The sequence below is a fragment of the Salmo salar genome, chromosome ssa25 (assembly GCF_905237065.1).
Source record: "Salmo salar chromosome ssa25, Ssal_v3.1, whole genome shotgun sequence".
Taxonomy (NCBI): Eukaryota; Metazoa; Chordata; class Actinopteri; order Salmoniformes; family Salmonidae; genus Salmo; species Salmo salar.
The window spans coordinates 27,856,955-27,884,606 of NC_059466.1; the positions used below are offsets into that span (position 1 = coordinate 27,856,955).

Consider the following 27,652-nt stretch of genomic DNA (forward strand, 5'->3'; position numbering starts at 1 on the left):
TGCTCTTCCTCCTGGGGAAAGCTTCCACACTCCAAGACCTCTCCATCACGGTTGACAACTCCACGGTGTCCCCCTCCCAGAGTGCAAAGAACCTTGACGTGACCCTGGACAACACCCTGTCGTTCTCTGCAAACATCAAAGCAGTGATTCGCTCCTGCAGGTTCATGCTCTTCAACATCCGTAGAGTACGACCTTAACTCACACAGGAAGCGGCGCAGATCCTAATCCAGGCACTTGTCATCTCCCGTCTGGACTACTGCAACACGCTGTCGGCTGGGCTCCCTGCTTGTGCCATCAAACACCCCCCCCCCCCCACTAGCGTTGACTTAGCTGATAAAGTATGTATTTTTCCTCAATAAAGTGATTGTGAAGTGATGTGTGTGATGTGGTTGTCCCACATATCTATCTTAAGATGAATGCACTAACTGTAACTCGCTAAGAGCGTCTGCTAATGTAAATCCCAAACAGTACTCTTCACTGAATATTTAGAATATTTGATTGGACAGATTGGGGAATGGTGAAACGCTAATAGACTGTCATTTGAAAGTAGAATGGATATGGGTCGGTAGTTTAGACAGGGCTGTATCTGTAGTTCATACACTGAGTGTACAAAACATTAAGAATACCTTCCTAATATTGAGTTGCTTACAACCACCCCCCCACCCACATTTTTACCCTCAGAACAGCCTCAATTCGTCAGGGCATGGACTCTACAAGGAGTCGAAAGCGTTTCACAGCGATGCTGGCCCACGTTCAGTCCAATGCTTCCCACAGTTGTGTCAAGTTGGCTGGATGTCCTTTGGGTGGTAGAACATTCTTGATACACACAGGAAACTGTTGAGCGTCGTCTCATCCTGAGCAAGAATAGTAATATGACCAATAAAGTGAAAGTCCCTCACACCAGCAATCAAGCCACACACCCCACATAAAGATGCACACCCTACAGCTTACAGTAGATAGTATTCTTAAACAGCTGTTTATGACAGCAGCAGCACAAGCAATGGTAGCATTCAGCAGTAGTGTCATGGCAACGGAGCTGGGTTTCACCTCTCTGATTGTGGCGGGGCCTTTGCGGTCAAAAGTCAGTTGCTGTGGGGACTTGATCCTCTCTTGAATCAACAGTTGCTGTGGGGGCTGAGGCCTGTTGGTGGCTGGCGGCAGGGGTTTGGGCTGCTGTTGGAGAAGCAGTAGGTAGGACTGATCCTGCTGTTGTAGCTTCTGGGCCTTACGCTGCTCCTCCAGCTCCTTCCACGTGTGCTCCTGAGTGCAGGGAGGTGTGGTGGTGCATCATCTAAACTTGCCATGGTGTGTGCTGTTCTAATTTAAGGAGTTATGTAGAATGAGGGCTGGTGTCTTAATGGTAGATGCTGTATCCATGTAACCAGGAAACTGTTTAAAGGATTTGCATTTTCACCGGGACCCAATTATTCTGTTTGAATGCTTTGAGAATATTGACTATTCCAGTATAGCCCAAATATTGGTTTAAAATGTAAAGGAAAAATGAATTGCGCTAAAAGCTGATGATGAGTAAGAAGACATGGTGGGGGACAGTAAGACCGTGGAACAGAATCGATGACACACAATGGTGGTGGGAACTAAGTGATGGTGTGGAAGGATGTGAGTGATCATATCCTCACATTATCTAATGTCCTCTTCTCAAACCCCTGGAGGAACATAGGCCTTCAACAACATACACAATATAAACACGTTGCCATGCAGGTCCGCTAACACACCGTCTCAGCAGAATTAGGAACATTGGGAAAGAAACAATGAAACCCCCCTCTTCCTGTAGATAGGACACATCCTGATGACATCATCACTTCAGAACTGTAATAAACACTCTGGCTTCCACAACTTGGCCCAGAGAATTCCTAACCTCCAAGCTCAATAGTTAGCTCCCTTCAGATCTGCCATACTGTGACATACTCTGACCAGATTTTCTTGAGACAGTTAGAGTAGTTAGAGTAGTGTGACTTTAATAAATCTAAAACGTGCTAGCCATTCTCCAACACCCTACTACGGAGCGAAACCCATAAATTACAATCCAATGACTTAGAAGATTAGAAGAACAGATGGATAATGGGAGATATCTAGATGGGTAGAAGTAGATAGATAGGCTTACAGAGTTTGGTCTCACCAGTAACATGGCCTGTTCGTGGAGCAGCTGCTGCTGCAGGATCTCCAGGTGCCTCTGCTCCTCCTCCAACTGGCGACGGATGTACTCCTGACAATAACAACACACACACAGACACACAGGTCATCAGTGTCAGGGAAAACTACAAGTACTATGAAGGAGAATGTTGTCAATGGAGAGTTCTACTACCTGCTCACGGTCAGCCCTCCTCTTCTCCTCCTCTGCCCTCCTGCGCTCCTCCTCCTCTTTACGCCGGCGTTCAACCTCCTCCATACGCCTCTTGTCATCCTGCTCGCGGCGCCGCTGCTCACGCTCCTGCTGCCTCCTCATCTCCCGCTCTCGACGCTGTTGCTGTGGACAACCACAGGGGGGCAACAGAGAGCAGGTATCAGGAGCACTGACATCACTATCAGTTAACACACTGAGCTAGTTAGCTGTCTTGTTTATGGTCACCATATCTGGCCATTATGAGAAAAGCTAGCCATTACTTATTGTGCTCGTCTTGCTTCCCAGGGTTCAGTTAGTTAACTACACTATGGAGGTGCCAAGTTTTACCTGTAGGCTTATCATCACCATATCAAATTACAGTACGGCTGGCAGTCTCTTAAAAATTGGCTCATTAGCATTGATTTATGAAATCATCTCTATAAGTACAGTAAGTAGCTCTACGCCATAAGAGTAAGACCCGCAGGACACTGTGTGTGTGGTCCCTAGTTTTATTAAGTACACTATGGTGGTCCCTGGCTGCATCATGAAGTAGCATTTCTCCATATTTAACCTTTCAACATGCAGATGGGGATATCTAAACCAGGAGCACACATTCTCATGCCCCTTGGTCAACTAGCCCAAGACCTACAGTATAATATGATTCATAAATGCATTTGCTCATTAATCATAAGAAAGCTTGAGGCTGTCAAGATGTATGCGAAACTGTATTGGAAAATGTGTGATTTTCGGACTCCATTTTACAGGTTGTGTGTGTCTTTTAAAGAGGTTCCAAGCTGAGACATTAGACATGGTAATATCATGGGGACTACTGCATATAGGGCATGGGTCAGAGAATTGGCTGTGCTGTTTTCTGCAGACTAAAACAGACAAACAGAAGATTTCTCCCTCCAGCATGTTCTAGTAGCTAATGACTGAGGAAGAAGAGTCTCTCTGGCCCGGGTCTCCCAGAGAGGCTAAGATAGAGACAGAGCTCTCTGGTCTTACTCTGGAAGAGATGAAGGCCAATTAGGGAATAGAACCCAGACGCTGTACACAAACACACTAATCACTACTGAAAACAACACCGAGGAGGGAAATGTCTGTGGGGAGTGTGTTGACCGGTCACAAACATGTTATGCATACATACACAATTTATGGGTGCAGCCTGCAAAGTAAAAGGAACAAACACACACACACCATTAAACAGGGTGGAAGAACACACACGTACACAAACTTAGACACACACAGACACACTCGCTCTCTCTCATACCTCCTCCAGCCTCCTCCTTTGCTCTTTCTGCTGCTCGATGCGTTTCTGCCTCTCTGCCAGTAGTTGGCGCTTGTACTCCTCCTGCTCCCGGAGCTGCTGCTCCTGCAAGAGCTGCTGTCTGCGCAAGGCCTCCGAGCGCTCCTTGTTCTCCTGCTGCAGACGGATGAAGTCCCTACGCAGGGTTGATTCCCCTGGCTGGTTCACGATGGAGCTACGGGACAAAGAGATACGTTAATATGGAGCGCTATGGACCGAAAAGACATGTTAGGTAACGCATTTGCTATTAGTATGTTGGCTAGTTTTTGGATTGATCCATGTGGGTTAGTTACCTGGGCTCCCCCTCCTGCTCCTGAGCTTCCTCCTCTTCTTCTTCACTCCCACTGTACTCATACTCTGTATCATCTAGAGAAGAGAGGAAAGGGTGAGAATGTTTCAAATGTCTTCTGGAGATGTCTTAGAGAAGACTAGTGTGTGTGTGTGTGTGTGTGTGTGTGTGTGTGTGTGTGTGTGTGTGTGTGTGTGTGTGTGTGTGTGTTATTAGTATGTCTAAGACTCACCTTTCTCCCCCCTCTTCTTCTTTGTGCGGTCGATGTGGTCTTTGAGCTGGATGCGGACCTGCCTCTCGTTGGGCTGGTCCCTGATGAAGGGGTGTTTCAGCAGCTGCTCGGTGGGGGGCCGCTGGGTGTAGTTCTTCACCAGGGAGCCTTCAATGAAGCTGCAAAACTTCTTAGACCTGAGGAGCGGAGAGGAGCCATTTGTTACTTTTATAAGCCTATGCTGTATCTACCAGGTGATGTCAGCTGAGCTATGAAAGAGTTTCACCAGTATCATTTTTCACAGTGGGATTGTAAAATCGTGGTTTAAATGTCTGAAATCACAAGGGAATAGATTAGTTACATACCATTTCTTTGACTTGAGTCGAGGAGGAGGGTTTCTGGGGATGAGGAAGAGCGCTCTCATTGGATGCATATCGCACAGCGCTGGAAGACAAGACAAAACAAACACCGATAATTTCAACCAGGTTAGCTTGCTGGAAAAAAATAGTACTGTAGAAGTCCAATAGTAATTTACATTTTTATTTTTTTATTTAACTAGGCAAGCCAGTTAAGAACAAATTATTATTTTCAATGACTGCCTACCCAGGCCAAACCCTCCCCTAACCTGGACGACGCTGGGCCAATTGTGCGCCGCCCTATGGGTGGTAATAGAGTGGCTGTACTTACGAGGAGCTCCCTCAGCCATCTCTATAGCTGTGATTCCAGTGGACCACAAGTCACTCTGCAGGAGAAAACACACTATGAGAGATATGGACACAGCCACCATTGTGTGTGTGTGTGTGTGTGTGTGTGTGTGTGTGTGTGTGTGTGTGTGTGTGTGTGTGTGTGTGTGTGTGTGTGTGTGTGTGTGTGTGTGTGTGTGTGTGTGTGTGTGTGTGTGTGTGTGTGTGTGTGTGTGTATCTATACATGCATGCATCTATATAGGATGGTATTACCACCCTCTCTGGTCATGACAACATCTACCCCAACCTGCTACTGTACTGTCTGTACTGTCCCATCAGCCTACACAGCCACATACAATGGCACAAACGCAAGCAGCTATCAATCAACTAACTTTACATACAACTGGACACTGACAACCATTAGCAGATAGCAGCATGGTGTTATTGAGTGCATCTTACTCTGTAGTCGTAGGTGGCGTCTGGGTTCTCGTCGCAGGCAATGACCTCGGGCGCCATCCAATAGGGTGTCCCGATGAAGGTGTTCCTCCGGCCCACTGTCCGGTCCAGCTGGGCGCTCACACCAAAGTCCACTGGAGGAGGGGGGAGAATACCAGTCAGAACCAGTTCAAACTAGTTTAGTCCCATGTATCATGTTTCAAACCAGCCTCAGTTTGAATCAGACTAATTTCAACAAGTTTAAACCAGTCTAGCCTCTTGTATCAAATCATCTCAAACCGGTTGAAACCAGTGAACTCACCCAGTTTGACCTCAGCGTTCTCAGTCAGCAGCACGTTCTGGCCCTTGATGTCACGGTGGATCACATGGTGGGCGTGCAGGTGAGCCAACCCCTGAGGAGAAACACAGACCATCATGAGACCACAGATACCAGCATGCAACAGCAGGGGGAGCGTGTAGGAAGTAAAAGTAGACTCACCCTGAGGATCTCACGGGAGATGTAGGCGATCCAGTCCTCCTTCAGTGTGTTGCCCTTGGTGTTCTTCACCAGGTCTGTGATGGAGCCTGCACCACAGAACTCCATCACCAGCTAGAGACCCATAGAGAGAGAGCGAGTTAGTCATGTACACATATGCGTGGCGCACGCACACACACACACACACACACACACACACACACACACACACACACACACACACACACACACACACACACACACACACACACACACACAACAGTGTAGATGTAAAAGGTTAGAGACACAGCTGTGAAAACAATAGACGTGGTACCAGTGGTGGAAAAAGTACCCAATTGTCATACTTGAGTAAAAGTACAGAAACCTTAATAGAAAATGACTCAAGTAAAAGTGAAAGTCACCCATTAAAATACAACTTGAGTAAAAGTCTAAAAGTATTTGGTTTTAAATATACTTATGTATCAAAAGTAAATATAATTGCTAAAATACACTTAAGTATCAAAAGTCAAAGTAAGCAAACCAGACGGCACAATTTTCTTGTTTTTGTTATTTGCAGATAGCCAGGGATACACTCCATCACTCAAACATCATTTACAAACAAAGCATGTGTGTTTAGTGAGTCAGTCAGATCAGAGGCAGTAGGGATGACAAGGGATGTTCTCTTTGTGAACTGGACAATGTTCCTGTCCTGATAAGCATTCAAAATGAAATTAGTACTTTTGGGTGTCAGGGAACATGTATGAAGGAAAAGTACATACTTTTTTTTAAAGAATGTAGTGAAGTAAAAATTGTCAAAAATATAAATAGTAAAGTAAAGTAAAAAAATGTTTTTACAAATAAAACTACTTCACTACTTTTAAGTATTTTTACTCAAGTCATTTACACCACTGCATGGTACTTGTGAGAGAACCCCTCACTCCCTTTCCCTCCCTCTCTTTCTAAGTAAAGCAGAGATGGATGGCAATAAACAGGGAGTAACCCTGGCCTGGAGAAACCTATAGTTAAATCCCTCTCTCTCTTTTGCTCCATCCCTCCTTCCCATATCTCACTGGTCGCTCGTTCTCAGCAGCACCTCTATCTCTGAGAGATAAAAAGCCCCAGAGTCTGAAAGGGGCCATTAAAGGTAACACTAGCAGGCAAACACACAGGGACTGGCTGGGGAGGGAGGGAGGGAGGGAGGGAGGGAGGGGGGAAGGGAGGAGGGAGGGAGGGAGGGAGGGAGGGAGGGAGGGAGGGAGGGAGGGAGGGAGGGAGGGAGGGAGGGAGGGGAGAGCTATTGTTGACCCAGAGAGAAAGGAGGAGAGGAAGGGGGAGTTCAAACCACCCAGCCTTTAGGGAGGACTGTTCATGTTTTTAATTGAACCTTGATTTAACTAGGCAAGTCAGTTAAGAACACATTCTTATTTACAATGACAGCCTACCAAAAGGCCTCCTGCGGGGACGGGGGCTGGGATTAAAAAAAAATATATATATATATATATATATATCAACAATACATCACGCGAAGCAGACAGCTGTCAGTTAGTCCATGTTTGAGTCTTTGAATGAGATAGAGATAAAGCTGTCCAGTTTGAGCGTTTTTTACAGCTCGTTGGAGGGAAGGGTGGTTTGAAGCCACTCATTCATAGATGGTTGTAGTGAGGAGGACTATGGATGGCGAGGTAGGTAGACTGAGGATGGTAGCTCCTATTGAACCTAACTAGCAATGTCATTCTATGACACCGTTATGAAGGCTGGAGGTGTCCAACTAGTTTAGGCTTGAGTTTTAGGTAGAGGTATTTGGGACTGAGGGAGAGACTAGGTAAACACACACTCACCCATAGCTGGTCGTCATGTCCTGGTGGGCTCTTCTTGATGAAGGCTCCGTAATAGGTGGCTATGTTTCTGTGGTGGGAGTACTTCTTCAGCATATTAATCTCCAGTTTAATCTCCTCCTCTTCATCCTAGACACACACACACACACACACACACACGAGTGAGAGAGAGAGAGAAAGACCATTAATAAAGCTAATAAATTCCCATTGCCCTGGAGGGGGGGGGGGGTAATTTTATGAAGTAATGGAGCGAATCATAACAAACAAAACAAATATTCATTGTTCTATTTGTCCCGGCCAGGGAACACGTCCTAGAGACATGTGAACTGATAACAGTCTCATCTGGGAGCCCCCGGTGACAAACAACCAACCACACACACCCACACACCCTAACGAGCTCTTTGTTTTGTGTATGATGGTCTATGAACTGACACTCCATAGGTTGTTTACCCCTCATGGCATTTCCAGAGGGGAAGTTTGTTGTAATCATGACAACAATAACAGAATCAGAATGCTATTTATTCAACCAGATTGAGCCTGGTAAATACCACCATTTATTGACTTTCAGTCACAACGAGAATGTTGACGAGCATGGAAGCGAAAATGGTTCTATATCGTAAATGATAATGGAGCCAAATAAACCAATATTATCACACAGGCGCACGCACACAGTGTATGATTCACTCATAAACCATTCTGGCCGGTAAAACATTGATTTATCAGTGGTAAAACATTGATTTATCAGTGGTAAAACATTGATTTATCAGTGGTAAAACATTGATATATCAGTGGTAAAACACAGATTTAGCATCACTTTTTATAACGCTCCCTCAATATGTGGTCTTCCTGTTGGTGGGATGACCTGCCATTTTTTTTACTCATCGTCTTATTAATGAAGCCGGTGACTTATGTGGTACTCCCTGATCATATTCTAGTCCTGTACCTTGGCTTCATTGGACCACTTCTGTATTGAGCGCTTCACTGGTACTTCCTGTTAGTTTTTGCTTGTAAGCAGGAATGAGGGAGGATAGAGGTAGTTACCGTCAGATTTGCAAAATGGAGGGTGAGCTTTGTTGGCATCTCTGTGTGTGGAGTAAAGGTAGGTGGTCTAGAGTTTTGTAGCCTCTAGTTGCTTAGGTGACATTTCTGGTAGATTTAAGTTTTCCTGCATTAAAATCACCGGCCACCAGGAGCGCCGCCTCTGGATGAGCATTTTTTTGTTTGCTTAAACAGCTCGTTGAGTGTGGTCTTAGTGCCAGCATCGGTTTGTGGCGATAAAAAGACGGCTATGGAAAAGATAGATGAAAACTCCCTTGGTAAATAATATGGTCTATAGCTTATCATAAGGTATTCTAACTCAAGCGAGCAAAATCTTGAGACTTCCTTAATATTAGAGATTGCGCACCAGCTGATGTTAACAATAAGACACACATCCATTGAGCTTACCTGACGCTGCCGTTCTGTGCTGCCGATGCATAGAAAAACCAGCTAGAATATTATCCATGTCCTTGTGTTCAGCCTAGTTTCTGAGAAACATAGGATATTACAGTTTTTCAGGTCCCGTTGATAGGATAGTTTCAAACGGAGCTCATCCAGTTTGTTCTCCAGTGATTGTTGTACATTCGCCAATAGAACAGAGGGTAGAGGCAGATGATTTACTTTCCGCCGTAGCTTCATTAGGGTGCATGCGCATCGGCCTCTATATCGCTCTCTCTTTCTCTTCCGGATCAGGGCCAGGTCCGGGGTGAGCAGTATGTCCTGTACCGCTGACTCTCTGTTCTGATGTCCAGAAGCTCTTTTCGGTCATAGGAAATGGAGGAGACATTATGTACAAAAGAAGTTGAGCTCACAAAATAGCAGAATTGGTCAGGAGCACGTGAAACATCCGCTATACATTCCTGTGCCATTCTTCTCTCAGTCTGCACTCTCCACAACCTCGTATTTTCATCACCCCATCTTCTATCCCCCAGTTCTCTCATAGTCCGGATGCCATTTTCACAACTCTAACTGATGTGTAGGAAGTGAGATAATGATGGTGGGAGGTGTTAACAAGGGTAGCTATCTTACAGATAGCATCACACACAATGGAAAAAATAAGGGTGATGGGTCACCCTTTTTAATACCTCCCACCATCATTATCTCACTTTCTACAATAAAGATATTCAGCTAAGAGAGTGAGCTAAGACAGTGAGAAGAGATGAGTTGAGACAGTGCACGAGAGAGAGAAAGAAGAGAGAGCAAGAGAAAGAAAGAGAGAGAGCGAGCAAACAAGAGGGAGAGAGGAAAGATGGAGAGACTGTTTGAATCAGGGCTTTTGCTAATAACTTCTGACTCCTATTGAATCCCAGTGAATTAGCCTCCAACAGCAGCCTCTCTGCTAGGTTAGCTTGAGGAGCAGGACTCTAGATACTACAGTCCTCTGCTCTAGTACACCTAATGTGATTAGAAGTTATACAGTCAGAGAGGCAGGGAGAGGAATGGTAGGAAGAGAAAGAGCAAAAGGAAGGGAGAGAAGAGAGATGGGTAGTGATGGGAAGAGAGCAAGACAGAGAGAGAAGAAGCAAGAAAGAGGGCGGGAAAGCGAGCAAGAGAAAAGGGGAGAGCAAGAGAGAGAAAGGAGACAGCAGGCAAGAGAGGTGATGAGAGACGAGTGGCTGAGCGACTTAAAACCCTCCCATAATCCCACTGCACTTCAAATGAACCTTCTGAGAGGAAAGAAAAACAAACTCTTCCCCTTCTCTTTCGTTCTTCCACTCTTCTCTATTTCTCTCTCCCTCACTCCCTCTCCATCTACCCCTCTCTCTGTGCTGTATGTAGGACAGGAAGTGGTATCTGGGTCAGAGCACATATGCTGAAATGAGCCTGTAGAGTAGAGTGAAGCTAAAACTATACTGGAGCTGTCTGTAGCTCTACTGTAATATGTTATATTCACAGGAACACACAGAACACACATACATGGTAGGGAGCTTGGGCAGAAGTACTGGGTTTACAATACAAGGATATGTTCCCATCTTAGGCATAGACCCTATAACTGGTGTGCACCACCCCTACACATACATCAATGATGCTACCTGGCTCTCTGCTTATTCAAGTAGTACTATACCATTGTATAAACAGTGAAATAGTACTGGGCAATTCCACTGTAACGGAAAAATGTATGCCAAACAAAAAACATTGATTTCAAGTTTAACAAACCATACAACTATATGCACAATGACTACTTTGAACAATTTACAAAGTAAATAAAAAAAATATATATTTACTGGAAAAACTCTGCAGATGCAGTAAAATCTCCCTCAGTTTTATTCTGTTACCAAACATTGTATCTGCACAGTTCTTCCTGTAAATGTGTTTGGTAAATTCTCAGTGGAAATTGTTAAAAGTTGCTTTTTTACAAAGAGGTGTATGGTTTGTTAAACTTTGAAATCAATTTGTTTTTTTTTAAGTATACATTTTCAAGTGAAAAATCTGGGTCTCTGTTTCCATGCTCTACCAACAGATGTTTTCTGCTGACCACGAGTTCCTGGATGACGCATATCATATGTTCTGAATCCTGTAAATCCACTAGACTAGCCTATCCCCCTGCAGGACAACGATAGAAGATCAAGCTTTTCAAAAACAAACATGCTACCACAACCCAACTAATTCCCCCTCTTGGCAAACACCCTAACCCCAACTGAAGTGTTTATTTTACAAAACAGCTGAACAGGGAGAAAATGACCCCTTTCCAAAACTCTTCGCAGAAAAGAGTTGATGTGTGAAAGATCTCTGACAAGCGTAGATCACCAGTAGGACTGTATAAATACAAGCCACAGGCCAATAGTCAGACAGTCTGGCAAACAGAATCCATCTCTCATTCTCTGTCCTCCTACTCACTCTATCCATCCTTCTCCCTGTGCTAATCGTTATTTTCTTCTTATTTTATTTTGCGTTATTGACATGTGAAATAAAAGGATGGTGCTTGGATGTTTTTTTCCTCAATCAGTAACAGGGTAGGAATATGCTTTGTCATGTAGACAAATACTGTCTGTAACACTTGCCTAGTGACAATAGTCTGGGTCTGTCTTTCTGTTCACACTTAGTATACACGCACGCAAACACACACAAAAACTTCTTACATGCAGTATGCGAAGATAAGAGGAGTGTGTAACGCAAATAGTGATGACACACCTGTTCTTCTTCAACACGTAGTGTAGGAAACTTCTGAGTCACATCCAGTGTGTATTACTGTGTTGAGCTCAGATTCTTGACCTTCACTCTCACTGTAGGAGCCGCTTCGGCCCGATTATGTGCCATTTTATGTGTTGTGTATATACAGTACCAGTCAAAGGTTTGGACACACCTACTCATTCTTTATTTTTTACTATTTTCTACATTGTAGAATAATAGTGAAGACATCAAAACTATGAAATAACACATATGGAATCATGTAGTAACCAAAAAAGTGTTAAACAAACCAAAATATATTTTATATTCTTCAAAGTAGCCAACCTTTGTCTTGATGACAGCTTGCACTCTCTTTGCATTCTCCTAACCAGCTTCATGAGGAATGCTTTTCTAACAGTCTTAAAGGAGTTCCCACATATCCTGAGCACTTGTTGGCTGTCAAGCCTTCACTCTGCAGTCCAACTCATCCAAAACCATCCCAATTGGGTTGAGGTCGGGTGATTGTGGACGCCAGGTAATCTGATGCAGAACTCCATCATTCTCCTTGGTCAAATAGCCCTTACACAGCCTGGAGGTGTGTTTTGTGTCATTGTCCTGTGGAAAAACAAATGATAGTAGGACCAAGCGCAAACCAGATGCGATGGCGTATCGCTGCAGAATGCTGTGGTAGCCATGCTGGTTAAGTATGCCTTGAATTCTAAATAAATCACAGACAGTGTCACCAGCAAAGCAACTCCACACCACCACACCTCCTCCTCCATGCTTCACGGTGGGAACCACACATGCGGAGATCATCTGTTCACCTACTCTGCGTCTCACAAAGACACGGCGGTTGGAACCGAAAATCTCAGATTTGGACACAAAGGACAGATTTCCACCGGTCTAATGTACATTGCTCGTGTTTCTTGGTCCAAGCAAGTCTCTTCTTATTATTATTGGTATCCTTTAGTATTGGTTTCTTTGCAGCAATTTTGCCATGAAGGCCTGATTCACGCAGTCTCCTCTGAACAGTTGATGTTGCAATGTGTCTGTTACTTGAACTCTGTGAAGCATTTATTTGGGCTGCAATCGGAGGTGCAGTTAAGTCTAATGAAGTTATCCTAAGCAGCAGAGGTAACTCTGGGTCTTCCTTTCCTGTGGCGATCCTCATGAGACCCGGTTTCATCATAGCTCTTGATGGTTTTTGCGACTGCACTTGAAGAAACTTTCAAATTTATTGAAATGTTCCGCATTGACTGACCTTCATGTCTTAAACTATTGATGGATTGTCGTTTCTCTTACCTTATTTGAACTGTTCTTGCCATAATATGGACTTGGTCTTTTACCAAATAGGGCTATCTTCTGTATACTACCCCTACCTTGTCACAACACAACTGATTGGCTCAAACACATTAAGAAGTAAAGAAATTCCACAAATTAACTTTTAACAAGGCACACCTGTTAATTGAAATGCATTCCAGGTGACTACCTCGTGAAACTGGTTGAGAGAATGCCAAGAGTGTGCAAAGCTGTCATCAAGGCAAAGGGTAGCTACTTTGAAGAATCTCAAATATAAAATATATTTTGATTTGTTTAACACTTTTTTGGTTACTACATGATTCCATATGGGTTATTTCATAGTGTTGATGTCTTCACTATTATTCTATATGTCGAAAATAGTAAAAATAAAGAAAAAGCCAGGAATGAGTAGGTGTGTCCAAACTTTTGACTGGTATTGTACGTTGTCTGTCAAGGGTTATTTCTACTTGTTTTGTACACTAGAGGGCACTATATGTTGGGGTCATGGGTCACTGGTCACATGTATACCGGTCTTTCTATAAATAATGGGGCCAATGTGTGACATTGGGATAAACATTTCAAAATGGTTTGAAACAAAAATAAAAAAGGTTTTTATGCAGTTCCACATGTGTACTTAGAGGAAATTGGCCTATACAACAACATAGACCTAGGACTACACATTCTTTAAGCAGGGTTCATACAGACATTGGCAAGTCAAATTCAAGAGGGGACTTTTTCAAACACTCAATTGTTATTTTAACTGACCTCAATGTTATACAATTGTATCATTTACATATGGCCTAATATTGAATCCCCCACCTTCCCCCAAAAAGCATGCAATTCTTTTTTTTTAATTACCACTAAGAATAATGCATTTTTTTGGCTTTGCCAATGCATTGATATTCAAAGTATTACATAACAAAAATGTGAGAACAGTATGGACATTACCTGACTAAATAGATTGGATGTTTGCATGATGATTTTTCTGTAGCCTATATGGCCGACGCAGGTACACATAATAAACCCATGAATAGTGGTAGCATTAATCTCACTATTTGAATCTCACCATCGTTGTTTTTATATTGAGAAAGTGTCCAAAAAGCAGGTTCATTTTTTAATGGAAGGATTTGAATGGAAAGCCAAGTTGAAGCCAACAGATGTCGTCCTCATAATAAACGCACATGATTTTACCGAAACAGAGTACTGCAACACCCTTCAATTGAAGCGGCGGGAAACAATCGAATGTGGCCACATCTCTCACAAAAACTGACACAAAATGTAATCACGGATAATTATAAGGGAGCAGGAGGACTTTTCAAGCACCAAATTGAGGAAATGTCACATTTTCAAGGTAGGCCTATTCCAGTACTTTCTGAGCTCCAAATTCAAGTTCAAGTGTCATTCGGAAAATTCCTTCCTGGATCAGATGACGATATGTGAAAATATTACAACGTAACTAAATCAAGGTAAGGTGAACTCTTCGGTTTGAAGCATTTAATTTTGCAATCGCATACATCATTTTGGATTTGTGTGCCCATGAAAACAGTTTTCACCCCGTAACATAAGACACGAAATGTTACGGAGTTACACTGCATTTCTGAGATCCCTATACATAAAACTGTCCAACAGCTAGATCCAGGATTCTTACAGGGTTTAAGTTTAATGTCCAATTTAACTGATTAATGCTTAATATATAATATAACGACAACTTACACTGCCATACATGCAAGGACAGAAAAAAACATTTGTCACACGATTTTGGACAAATCCAGACAGCAACCATAATAAACAGGTTAAACATAGGTTTTAAATCAACTCGTGAATTTTATTGAATATAGCTATGACTCCCCCCCTTATCTTAATGTAATGACATGGAAAAAATTGCTGATTATTATCAATGACTTATCAACAGCTGTAAATAGTTGTCCAGTGTTGGAAATCCCCACTGGTGCCCTAGTTTATAGAAAGACCCATATAGGTAGCAGAGGAAGGGCTTTTTACCACCAATGCGAATGGTTCTTTCCGTTGCCAGTGGCTTTTCAAAAGGATCTCACACACACACACACACACACACACACACACACACACACACACACACACACACACACACACACAATCTGAATACACAGTTCTAAAGGATGTCACACTGCTTGCTTATCGAGTACCACTTCCTCCAAATTCAGCCCATACCTGGCACAAACTCCAGACCTCTGTCTTGCTAGCAGACGTGACCGCTCTCCTGAAGTGTCTTACCAGTCAGCGCCACGTGAAAAGCTAGCTATTCACTCCATCCAGCTCCAAACACAAACTCAGCTTTGTGGCATGAAGAGGGAAAAAACTACGGAGGTTGAAGCCCTACATTCATATAAGCCTGATATTATAGCTATTTTAGGAGGGAAAATATTGACTAGGGGAATTGAGGAAAGGAGAGAGAGCAGGGGGGCGGTGGAGGTTAATCTTGGCAACTACCACTATCCAGCTATTTGTGTTTTGGTTATATTTAAGACATATCTAGGGCCTCGGATGCAATATAAATCGACTTGGGATATGTCCCAAATCTACATGGGCTATAATGTGGGTGGCTATAGAGCATTTATGGTCAAACATAGCTGGAACCTTGAGTCAAGTACTATTCTCTGATATCCAGCTTCTAACCCGATTTGGTCTTGACACCAGGTCTGACATGGGATGTAATTTTACTATCTACTCCTTTGGTTCTTAAAAAAGAAATGTTCCTCTGAGGAGCCTATTAGAGGGAATATAAAGTCTAGAATAAGTCCAATGAAGGATTAGACAGTGATGTCATAAATCACCGGATTATTCAGGAAGTAGTAGTAAATGAGCACTGGGAACCAACATGGAACTCCTAATGAATGGAAGTGAATGTGTGGGAGACAAAGGACTACCAAGTAAAGGTGTGGAGACTGCCAAGTGAAACTGTCAGTCAAACCAGCGCTCTGTTATATCACACACAAAACTCTCCCAATCGAGCGAAGGCTTACCTCTGTGACATCCATGACCTTGATGGCCGCCAGTTGTCCTGTCTTGACATGTCGGCCCTGCAGAGAGAGACAGAGAAAGAGACCGGGAGAGACAGAGAGACAGAGAGAGAGACAGACAGAGAGAGAGATGAGTGAACAGCCCTGATATGCAAAGTATCCAAGTGACGTAGTTTCAGTCAGAAAGAGCTTGAGTGCTTGATCCCAGACACAGTACTGGTGATTCCTTCATTCCTAACCACGAGCGGACACTTCACATGACAATCATGGAAACTATAACAGCAGATATCAGGTACGTAAATAACAACCCTGTCCATCTTTACGGCCCCATGCTAGTCTTTAGTTTCCTCAGAATGTAAATCATTCTAACCATTGCAATCTTCAATGACATAATATTTTATATTAACAGAGGAAGTAGCGGAATAGTAAGGGAGGGGGTTAATGAGGGGGTCACAGGGCTTTGCTGGTCTGACTGGGAGCATGAGCAGACTAGAACGATGACTAGAGAAAAGAAAGACATGGGTTCACAACCTTAATAAAAAACCTGCTTGCAAATCAGAATCAAATGCTGAACAGAATACAGTAAGCTAGATATGAGAGAGAGATGGAGAATGAAAAGACAGAGAATCCCGGAGTCATGACAGTTGTATGGGCCATATGTCAGTGCTGAGTTTGGGGGTCTGTTTCCCAGTGCCAGTCTGCTTAGTCTTTTCAGTGCCCTGCATGGAACAGTCACCATGACAACGTGTCCTACCACGTTTTTAACTATAGGGAGGAGAGAAGGCTGAAGGAAAGAAGGAGAGGAGTGACAGGTCTAGTGTGTGTCCCCCTCCTCAGCACTTGGCAACCCTGCCTGAGTCCAGATGCGTATTTACAATTACTCAGGCACTGACAAAGACACCCCACTGAGGGGAGGGAACTCAACCAGGTAGCAGCAACACAGGACCGCACAGCACCCCACGAGGACACTGCCAGCTACCAGACAGACTTTAACACTACACCCTTGGCCACCCAGGGATACACCAGACCAGAAATCTCAGCATGGCCCCATAAATGAACCACACACTCACAAACCCTCACAACCCCCAATCAAACAGAACTTGACTGCCTATTTCCCTGTTTAATGCCAGGCAGGGCGTAGGGCAGCTGTGGTCCTGAGGGATTCTGTCTGGGAGAGGGGTAAATCTAATCTGGTGATCTGTCTAATGACTGTGGGGATTAAAGAATGTCTCACCAGTCCACATTCACACACAAACACACATAGGTACAACACAAAGAGCAGCCTGTAAGCATAACAGGAAAAGTCCCATCACTGTTACATACCGGTACCTAGATAAAACTAAATTGCAGGTTTATAATTCCTATACTGTTCATATGATGTTCATGCCTTGAAATGGTCTTTCAACAATAATGCAGAATGGTCATCTAACAGCAATGTTATTACCTTGATGAAACCATCACAGTTAGGGATGCACAATATATCGGTGAACATATCGGAATCGGCCGATATTAGCTAAAAATGTCAGCATTGGTATCGGCCAGGAGTCTAGTTTAACGCCGATGTGAAAAACCGATGTCAAAGCTGACGTGCATACCTATATAACGTAGGTACATGCTGTAATGACGCCACGTAAAATGTTGCACCACATGTGCAACACAGCATTCCTAACCTAGCCCACAATGTCTGCTGTGTGGATCGAGCAGTCAACAAGTCGAGCAGTCATTTGAAAGAGTAAGAACATTTCAGCGAGACAACTCAAAGGTGAAATCCATTAACGCCAAGATAATGGTATTCATTGCCCTTGACAATCAACCGTTCTCTGTTGTGGGTGATGTTGGCTTTCGCGACTGGTCGAGCACCGGCACACTAACGTTACCAAGTGCGCTATTGTTCAGATGTTGCCCTACCGGAGTTACACAGTAATAGAGTCACTGCTCTTAGCTTCCCGACATACTAGGGAACACCGTTTGGGTCTTTCCGTGTCAAAAAAGATACACGTCAAATAACACTATTTGACACGTTAAATAAGCTTTTAATTTGACACATCAAGTAACACAGTTCTATTATAGAATGTTGTGTGTTCTGTAGCACTCTCAAAGCTGAACAACTATCAGTAGCACTGTCAAAGCTGAAAAAAAAGTCTGCAAACAAGCAAACACCGGCCACGAACGTTGGTAATAAAGCATTATTTGTTTGACCGCAACTTCTGGGGTAGCTAGCTAGCTTTAGCTTGGTACCTAGATAGTACCAATACAACCAGCCTGAAAACAATGACCAGTAGAAACTGCAGTCATTTTCACTATTCTTAGCAATGATTTAGGAATCCTTGTGAGTAAGTACTAGCAAGGTAGCCACTTGTTCGCCTATTGAAATTGAAGTTCAGTTCATGAAAATAAATAGCAGCCAGCGAGCTTCATCTGGCTAGCGAGGCTCGACCTGACCGGGTTATGCGTTGTGAAGCTAGCCACAATAAGGATTAGGCACAATAGTGGAATTTGCGGTTTACCTTCAAAATAAAAAGTACCTCTTTGAAAGTGATGCAGAAGGTTACAATTGGTGGACTCATGCCATATTTAGACTAGATAATGTTAAACAAGGTTGAAATGTGAAGCAATGAAATGGGGTATCAGTCTACTCGGTGACACCCACAATACATAACTGTGAAGACTTTACGCAAATATTAGCATTGTAGCTCTTATCGCGGGACTGTGACTGTGTGAAATCACCTCCCCAGTCAGCCTATTGTGTGTATTGACATTCATATTGCACTGTACAGCTTTACCTAAGGATTGGAGATCAATGAAATGGGGTAACAGACTACTCAGAGTTATCAGACTCCAAAACATCCATGCGGCATTGTTTTTCCTCTGGAATAGTGTTCAATACACATAGGTTGACAATAAATGTGGCTCAATTCACAGTTGTTTAGAGTCCCGCAATAAGAGCTACAACACTAATGTTCTCTGGGTGTCACTGAGTAGACTGATACCTGATGTCATTGATCCACAATCCATAGGTAAAGCTGTACAGTGAAATAAGTATGATCCCAATGCAATACTAAAGTATAATACATCCAGTGTGATTTCAACAGATTTTTGTCAAATTAACAAATTATTGTCTTTTGTTGATTTTATATAACATTCCAACCTCGTTTAGCATGATCTATTAAACTATGGCATAATTCTACTATTTGTATTAATTTGCATCACTGTCAATGACATACTTTTATTTTGAAGGCTAACCGCAAAGTCCACTATTGTGGCTAATCCTTATTGTGGCTAGCTTCACATAGATGGGTCCGACCACCATTAATCAAATAAGAACCGTCTTATAAATTAGGGTTATTTTAGACGATTAGCTAGCTAACTATAGCTACTGAAACAGATGTAATTTTGCTATGTTTTTGGGGAAGAACAGGGATTGCATCCATGAGCTAGCTAGCTTTTTTTTAAATGACCAGCACTGTAGGTGCGCGAGACAACTTTACCAGCACCATAGCATACGTATCAATGAATCGTTGTGACATGAAGTACAAATGATAGTTATTACACAATGTAAAAAATTAATGAACGCATTAAATTATGTGACGTGCAGTCATATTCAGGTCCTGATTGGTCAACAAGCTTATTTGACATGTCAAATAGTGTTATTGACGTGTATCTTTTTTGACATGCAAAGACCAAAACGGCGTTCCATAGCAAAGACCAAAACGGCGTTCCATAGAAATCCTGTTTGAGAATGAAACGACTGAACAAATGAACAGCACAGCAAGTAAGTGAAAGAAACAGGTTTTGATTCTGTTTTACTGGTTATGGGGACATACGTAAATGCCATCAAAATAACTTTTTGGTCAGTGTGGTGTGTGTGTGTGTGTGTGTGTGTGTGTGTGTGTGTGTGTGTGTGTGTGTGTGTGTGTGTGTGTGTAACCTTTATTTAACTAGGAAAGTCAGTTAAGAACAAATTCTTATTTACAATGACAGCCTACCCAGGCCAAACCTGGACGACGCTGGGCCAATTGTGCGCAGCCCCATGGGACTCCCAATCACGGCCGGATGTGATACAGCCTAGATTTGAACCAGGGACTGTAGTGACGCCTCTTGCACTGAGATGCAGTGCCTTAGACCGCTGCCTCCATGTGTGTTAACTATTTACCTGTACTAGAATGCTTAAAAGGCCGCTAAAATTGTAAATATCGGTTATCGGTATTGTTTTTCTTTTGGCAAGGAAAATATCAGATATCAGTATCAGCCAAAAATATCATATCGGTGCATCACTAATCACAGTGTGAGAAGGGTTGGCTGAAGACCAGTAAATGGCTTCTATCACTCTTAACAGCATGCTGTGTTGCTTTCTGGGGACTGTAATGGACACACACCTGTGTGTGTGTATGTCTGGGGGTAATGGATGACTCAGCAGAGCTGGTGTAATGGCCACACATGCTGGAGGAAGATGGATGCTGCCGTTTAATGGAACCTGATGGACGTTGACCACTGGGCTCTTTCACTCTGGGCAAACACCACACACACACACACACACACACACACACACACACACACACACACACACACACACACACACACACACACACACACACACACACACACACACACACACACACACACACACACACACACACACACACCATACACACACACACACACACACACACACACACACACACACACACACACACACACACACACACACACACACACACACACACACACACACACACACACACACACACACCATACACTCAGACACACACACACGCACAACACATGAAGCACACACTCACAGTATGAGCATGCAGACACACACAATAAATATCCAGTGCTTATTGCCTAATCAGTCTAGCCTTATTTCCTCACCTTGAGAATTTGTAGAACACATTTTCTCCCTCCAAGGGCTTTTAAGCAATTTCAAGTACATGAGTGTGTGAGAGAGATGTGGGCATGCAGAGGTGGCGTGGGAGGAGAGGGAGATAGAGGCAGATGGGGAATAAGAGGGAGCAAAGAAAGAGAGGCTGAGGGCCAAGTGTTTCTGCGGATCTTAGTGGTTATCCAGATTCACACACACACACACACACACACACACACACACACACACACACACACACACACACACACACACACACACAACCCCATAGACTAACACACAGGGCCTGAGGGTGACTGGGTGCATATGGTAAGGAGGGTTGGTATTGGTGCCCCTGACTGGAGATCAGAAATCATCACTACCTGTCATCATGTCAGTGTCATACTTTGGCTTGTCTCAATGAGTTGTCCCTCATTCGCTCTCTTTTACTCCATCCCTCCATCGTGAGGTTTGGTTTCAGGCCTCTTTGAAGTGAAATAACCCACAAGTGATTGGCACCCAACCAGTTCACTCTCAGAGCTGTGTATGTGCTTGCATGTGTGCGTGTGTGCATTTGTGGACGTGTGTGTGTGTTTAGGAGTGTGTGTAGGAGTTTGTGTGTGTTTAGGAGTATGTGTAGGAGTATGTGTGTGTTCTCTCCAAGGTGAGAGAGGTGATATCGGCAGCACCCAGACCAATCACAGGAGGCCCACTCCACTATGACATCATCTGCTCAGGTTCCTCTACTCCACAGACACACAGCCTTGTGTCTGCCCTCTATCTGCCTAACACACATAGGTGCACACACAAACAGGCGCAGGCGCGCACACACAAAAGACAATAATACCCCAGCCATGTGAGTATTTCTTTTTTCCATGAGTTCACTTCCCCAGCTGCATCTAGTCACAGTCAAATATAGTAAGTATATAAAATCAAATATAACAGATGGGCTTCTGCAGTGTTTCCCCCTAGGATTGTTTTCAGCAGTGGTGACAAAATGATGTTGACACCATCGGAAATATAACTGATTCACTCCATTGCACTGTAGGGAGATGATAAGCAACACACAGTGGCTGTGCAATCCTGGCTCTCATTCGCACCACTGCTCACTCTGTTTTCTAAAGATTTGGTTGTAACTTGTCACTCTGATCTTATAAGGGATGGGCTTAACTGGCAGAATCTCGCACTGTTTTCTAATAACCAGCTGCTGCTAAATGAATATCGGGGAAACACTGGCTTCTGACATTAGAGACAAAAAATAAATGATCCACCGTCTCTGTTGAATGTGGAAAACCTGCATCGCTGACCACAAGCAGATCATTTTGGAGTGACTTCCTCCATAACAGTCTCGAAGGCCTCTTTTCCTTCAGCCTTCTTACCCCTTCACCTATCAGTAATCACCAAGGGAAGGAGATGTGGTAATGAAGCCTTCTAGGACTATGGGGACCAGTTCATAAGATAATACTTATGAGAATCTGCCCTCTGACCCCAGCACACAGGGGGTTAATCTGGAGTCCTTATTAAAGGACCAGAGCGCAATATGGCTTCCTGTCTGGTCCTCCTCCCAAACCAAAACCCAAACCCCATCCCCAACTATCTTACCACACCTCTTTTTCTACAAATAGCAACAAATAGAGGAACATGAATTATGCTGATATGCAGTAAATAATCGTGACAGTGCAGGACCGACTGGGACTAGTTAGTACAGATGCTGTGAGAGGAGGACCTATGAGTGTTCTGTGAGACTAGTTTCGATTTCTGAGCCACAGCCTTCCCTGTGGCTCAGTTGGTAGAGCATTGTGTTTGCAATGCCAGCATGGTGTGTGCAACGCCAGGGTTGTGGGTTCGATTCCCACGGGGGGCCAGTACAAAAAAAATACAAAAATAAAAATACATTTAAAAAATGCATAAAATGAAATGTATGTATTCACTACTGTAAGTCGCTCTGGATAAGAGCATCTGCTAAATGACTAAAATGGTAAATGTATTGTTGTGTTTGACTGGCGGCAGAGATGTGGGATGGGAGGGGTGATTGTTCTGACCATGCTGTAGAGAGGGGGGCAGCAGTGTGTCTTCACCAGAGTAGAGGAAAGGGACATTAAGGTGAACAAATGGAAAATATGTGTAGTCATATTGTTAACCTGTTGGGGGTAGGGGGCAGTATTTACACGGCCGGATAAAAAACTTACCCGATTTAATCTGGTTATTACTACTGCCCAGTAACTAGAATATGCATATAATTATTGGCTTTGGATAGAAAACACCCTAAAGTTTCTAAAACTGTTTGAATGGTGTCTGTGAGTATAACAGAACTCATATGGCAGGCAAAAACCTGAGAAGATTCCTTACAGGAAGTGGCCTGTCTGACCATTCCTTGAGCTTCTTGCCTCTGTTTATTGAAGACTGAGGATCTTTGCTGTAACGTGACACTTCCTACGGCTCCCATAGGCTCTCAGAAGGCGGGAAAAAGCTGAATGATATCGAGGCAGCCCCAGGCTGAAACACATTTGCGCTTTTGGCAAGTGGCCGATCAGAGGACAATGGGCTTAGGCGTGTGCACGAGTCGACCCCATGCTTTATTTTCTTTCGTCTTTTTACCTAAACGCAGATTTTTTGTCACGAAATGCGTCGTGCTCGTCACCCTTCTTTACCATTCGGATAGTGTCTTGAACGCACGAACAAAACGCCGCTATTTGGATATAACAATGGATTATTTTGAACCAAACCAACATTTGTTATTGAAGTAGAAGTCCTGAGAGTGCATTCTGATGAAGAACACCAAAGGTAATAACATTTTTCTTATAGTAAATCTGACTTTGGTGAGTGCTAAACTTGCTGGGTATCTAAATAGCTAGCCCTGTGATGCCGGGCTATCTACTGAGAATATTGCAAAATGTGCTTTCACCGAAAAGCTATTTTAAAATCGGACATATCGAGTGCATAGAGGAGTTCTGTATCTATAATTCTTAAAATAATTGTTATGCTTTTTGTGAACGTTTATCGTGAGTAATTTAGTAAATTTTTTGTAAATTCACCGGAAGTTTGCGGGGGGTATGCCAGTTATGAACGTCACATGCTAATGTAAAAAGCTGGTTTTTGATATAAATATGAACTTGATTGAACAAAACATGCATGTATTGTATAACATAATGTCCTAGGTGTGTCATCTGATGAAGATCATCAAAGGTTAGTGCTGCATTTAGCTGTGGTTTGGATTTATGTGACATTATATGCTAGCTTGAAAAATGGGTGTCTGATTATTTCTGGCTGGGTACTCTGCTGACATAATCTAATGTTTTGCTTTCGTTGTAAAGCCTTTTTGAAATCGGACAGTGTGGTTAGATTAACGAGAGTCTTGTCTTTAAAATTGTGTAAAATAGTCATATGTTTGAGAAATTGAAGTAATAGCATTTCTAAGGTATTTGAATAACGCGCCACAGGATTCCACTGGCTGTTACGTAGGTGGGACGATTTCGTCCCGCCGACCCTAGAGAGGTTAATGACAGTGCTGCTACTGATGACGATAGTGAAGTTAAAAGTCATGGAGGTAATGATATCAGTGATGGTGATGACAACTAGCATTAAGGTGTCAGTCTGTTGTTAATGTAGTAGCCAATAGAACGTGCCCATTAGACTTGGAGTGGAACTACAAGAAACACACAGAAGCCAACACACAATAGGAGGAAATCAATACAAACAAAGAATGCAACAGAACACAAAAGCAGTGCTACAGTACAGAACACACCAAACTAGAAAACTGAAAAAGAGTTCAAAGTTGAAAAAGCATTAGAGTATAGGAAGTGTGTCATTCAGCGTCTCGTGTCTGAGGAAGATGAAAGTAAGATTAGACGTAGCCCAGAGAGCCACTTCCCTCAGGAAATAGCAGGGGCGTATAGTCATCCTGGACCAGCACACACACATGTGAAGGCTCTCGAACACGTATACATTAATATTTTTCTGTATATCAATAAGCCAATGCAAACATGCTAAAAATAAAAATCGTAAAATAAAATAGATCATAAATTATGTTTAGTTTTAGTTTATTTCTTCTAAACTCTGGGCAAAAATGTAACGGTGTTAATCTTTTTTTTCTAATGGGGTTTTCGAGCTTCTGAATCTGGCAGGTAAATGATGCCAGTAGATGCCGGTGTTTCAAATATGCCTAGCTAGTGCATCAGTTTCACTTGGTATCAGTAGCTAATAGGTAAGAAAATCTGAGGGCGAGCACAGAGTGTGATTGGGCCAAGCTAGAGCACCTTGTGAAGTTGCTGGAGTCGTTTGCAATCCAAACCGACCAACTTCAAACTGACAGCCAGTTGCGGTGCCTTGCCTTCTCAACCTTGAGGCACACTTGCAGTCAACTACTGTTGTAAAACGGTTGGCACAGGTTCGACCACAGTTCTTCAGAAATATAGCTTAATCACATCGAAGATTGTGTCTGAGGTCACTGTCCAGCCAGAGGCTCAACCTGGCAGGGAATTAAGTGCCCCGTGTGAGCTGCGGAAATACCTGGAAGAGGTAAAGGGGGGTATGTTTACAGAGTCACCGCTCCAGTTCTGCAAGGCAAGGATGGCTGTTTATCCAAAGTTGTGGCACTGGATCTGGTTTCTTCCCCTGCATCCTGAGCGTTCGTGGAGAGAATATTAAGCTTGTCATCAGGCTTGGCATACCGAATGACCACCTCTATGGAACGCAGTCTTCTTCAAGATAAACCAGAAAATCTTGATTGGTTGAGGTACTTGATTCTTCTTACATCTACTACTAAAGTTAAAAAAGCATTGGATTGGTGTAAACATGGGAAAGAGAGTTTCCTTCCACCATATTTCTTGCACCAGTCTAGGCACTTATCCTTTAATCCAAGTCACATTAGGATTGTTTTACATTTAAACTTAACCAAACCTATGTCCTGGACATGGAATTGTATGGAGTCCTCGAGTGACCAAAAACCTAGACCCCTTTAGGGGTGCATGCACCTGGACCCCTTGTCCCGTCCCCCAAGCCCAGAGGGTTGCAATAAAGAACCCCTTGTCCCAAAAGCTGGAGGCATAAACACACACACACATACCGACTAAGAGCTAACTGTCCATGCAGCTTACTAAGACTGCCTCATATACTCTCTATCTCAGCAAGTAAATCTCTAGCATTATTAGGCCCCCAGCGTTAACATGCTATTGCATCTACAATAAGGCTTTATTGATCGAACCAATAATGCATGTCACGATACTTATGTTAATTATGCTAATCATTGAGTTAGCAAGAGACAACGATTCATCACAGCATGATTTTTGGAATGTGACGTTATAACCAGCCCCGTACGAGCTACAGTGGGTGCGCACACACACACACACACACACACACACACACACACAGTGGGGTGACATACAGCAGCTGCATACCACTCCAGCCCACTCCCAGAGAGACACACACACACACACACACACTAAGGGGGGAGAGAAGAGACAAGAGGACCAGCGCAGAGGAGGAATTAATGTAGAAGCACTGCATTCCAGATAACAGAACCAAACCAATCTCTATTCTCTTCCACCATCTCCACAACCCTTTCTCACTGCGAAGCAGCGCTATGAATTAGCCCACCATATGGTTTGGTTGCTTTTCTTACATGTAGACATAAACTTATGTATGTATACATATACACAGTTGAAGTTGGAAGTTTACATACATTTAGGTTGGAGTCATTAAAACTCGTTTTTCAACCACTCCACACATTTCTTATAGTTTTGGCAAGTCGGTTAGGACATCTACTTTATTTATGACACAAGTAATTTTTCCAATTGTTTACAGACAGATTAATTCACTGTATCACAATTCCAGTGAGTCAGAAGTTTACCTGTGCCTTTAAACAGCTTGGAAAATTCCAGAAAATGATGTCATGGCTTTAGAAGCTTCTGATAGGCTAATTGACATCATTTGTCAATTGGCGGTGTACCTGTGGATGTATTTCAAGGCCTACCTTCAAACCCAGTGCATCTTTGCTTGACATCATAGGAAAATCAAAAGAAATCAGCCAAGACCTCAGAAAAAGAATTGTAGACCTCCACAAGTCTGGTTCATCCTTGGGAGCAATTTCCAAACACCTGAATGTACCATGTTCATCTGTACAAACGGTACGCAAGTATAAATGGTACGCAAGTATAAACACCATGGGACCACGCAGCCGTCATACCGCTCAGGAAGGAGACACATTCTGTCTCCTAGAGATGAACGTACTTTGGTGCGAAAAGTGCAAATCAATCCCAGAACAACAGCAAAGGACATTGTGAAGATGCTGGAAGAATAAGTAAAACGTAAAAAGTAAAACGAGTCCTATATCGACATAACCTGAAAGGCCGCTCAGCAAGGAAGAAGCCACTGCTCCAAAACCACCATAATAAGCCAGACTATGGTTTGCAACTGCACGTGGGGACAAAGATCGTACTTTTGGAGAAATATCCTCTGGTCTGATGAAACAAAAATATAACTATTTGGCCATAATGACCATCATTATGTTTGGAGGAAAAAGGGGGAGGCTTGCAAGCTGAAGAACACGATCCCAACCATGAAGCACGGGGGTGGTAGCATAATTTTGTGGAGGTGCTTTGCTACAGGAGGGACTGGTGCACTTCACAAAATAGATGGCTTCATGAGGGAGGAAAATTATGTTGAAATATTGAAGCAACATCTCAAGACATCAGTCAGGAAGTTAAAGCTTTGTCGCAAATGTGTCTTCCAAATGGAAAATGACCCCAAGCATACTTCCAAAGTTGTGGCAAAATG

The 27,652-nt window shown here is 43.2% G+C and overlaps 1 protein-coding gene across 15 annotated transcripts in view; it reads right to left on the reverse strand.

Annotated features, from left to right (window-relative positions):
* Positions 1-27,652, reverse strand: part of map4k4 (mitogen-activated protein kinase kinase kinase kinase 4) — a 104,933-nt gene that overhangs the window by 30,845 nt on the left and 46,436 nt on the right. For 11 of the 15 annotated variants that reach the window (XR_006762008.1, XM_045707735.1, XM_014173828.2 and 8 more), the window contains exons 3-14: positions 16,024-16,080; positions 7,580-7,705; positions 5,766-5,876; positions 5,589-5,679; positions 5,291-5,421; positions 4,835-4,889; positions 4,513-4,591; positions 4,169-4,344; positions 3,941-4,013; positions 3,612-3,822; positions 2,324-2,485; positions 2,123-2,224 (exon numbers count right to left, since the gene is read on the reverse strand). Coding sequence is in view for 14 of the 15 variants with exons in the window: in XM_045707735.1 (XP_045563691.1) it covers positions 2,123-2,224; positions 2,324-2,485; positions 3,612-3,822; positions 3,941-4,013; positions 4,169-4,344; positions 4,513-4,591; positions 4,835-4,889; positions 5,291-5,421; positions 5,589-5,679; positions 5,766-5,876; positions 7,580-7,705; positions 16,024-16,080 (1,374 nt within the window). In the remaining variant the exon portion in view is untranslated. Of the gene's footprint in view, positions 1-820; positions 1,261-2,122; positions 2,225-2,323; positions 2,486-3,611; positions 3,823-3,940; positions 4,014-4,168; positions 4,345-4,512; positions 4,592-4,834; positions 4,890-5,290; positions 5,422-5,588; positions 5,680-5,765; positions 5,877-7,579; positions 7,706-16,023; positions 16,081-27,652 lie in introns of those variants that run through there. The other 4 variants (XM_045707734.1, XM_014173829.2, XM_045707736.1 and 1 more) reach the window with 2 other exon arrangements.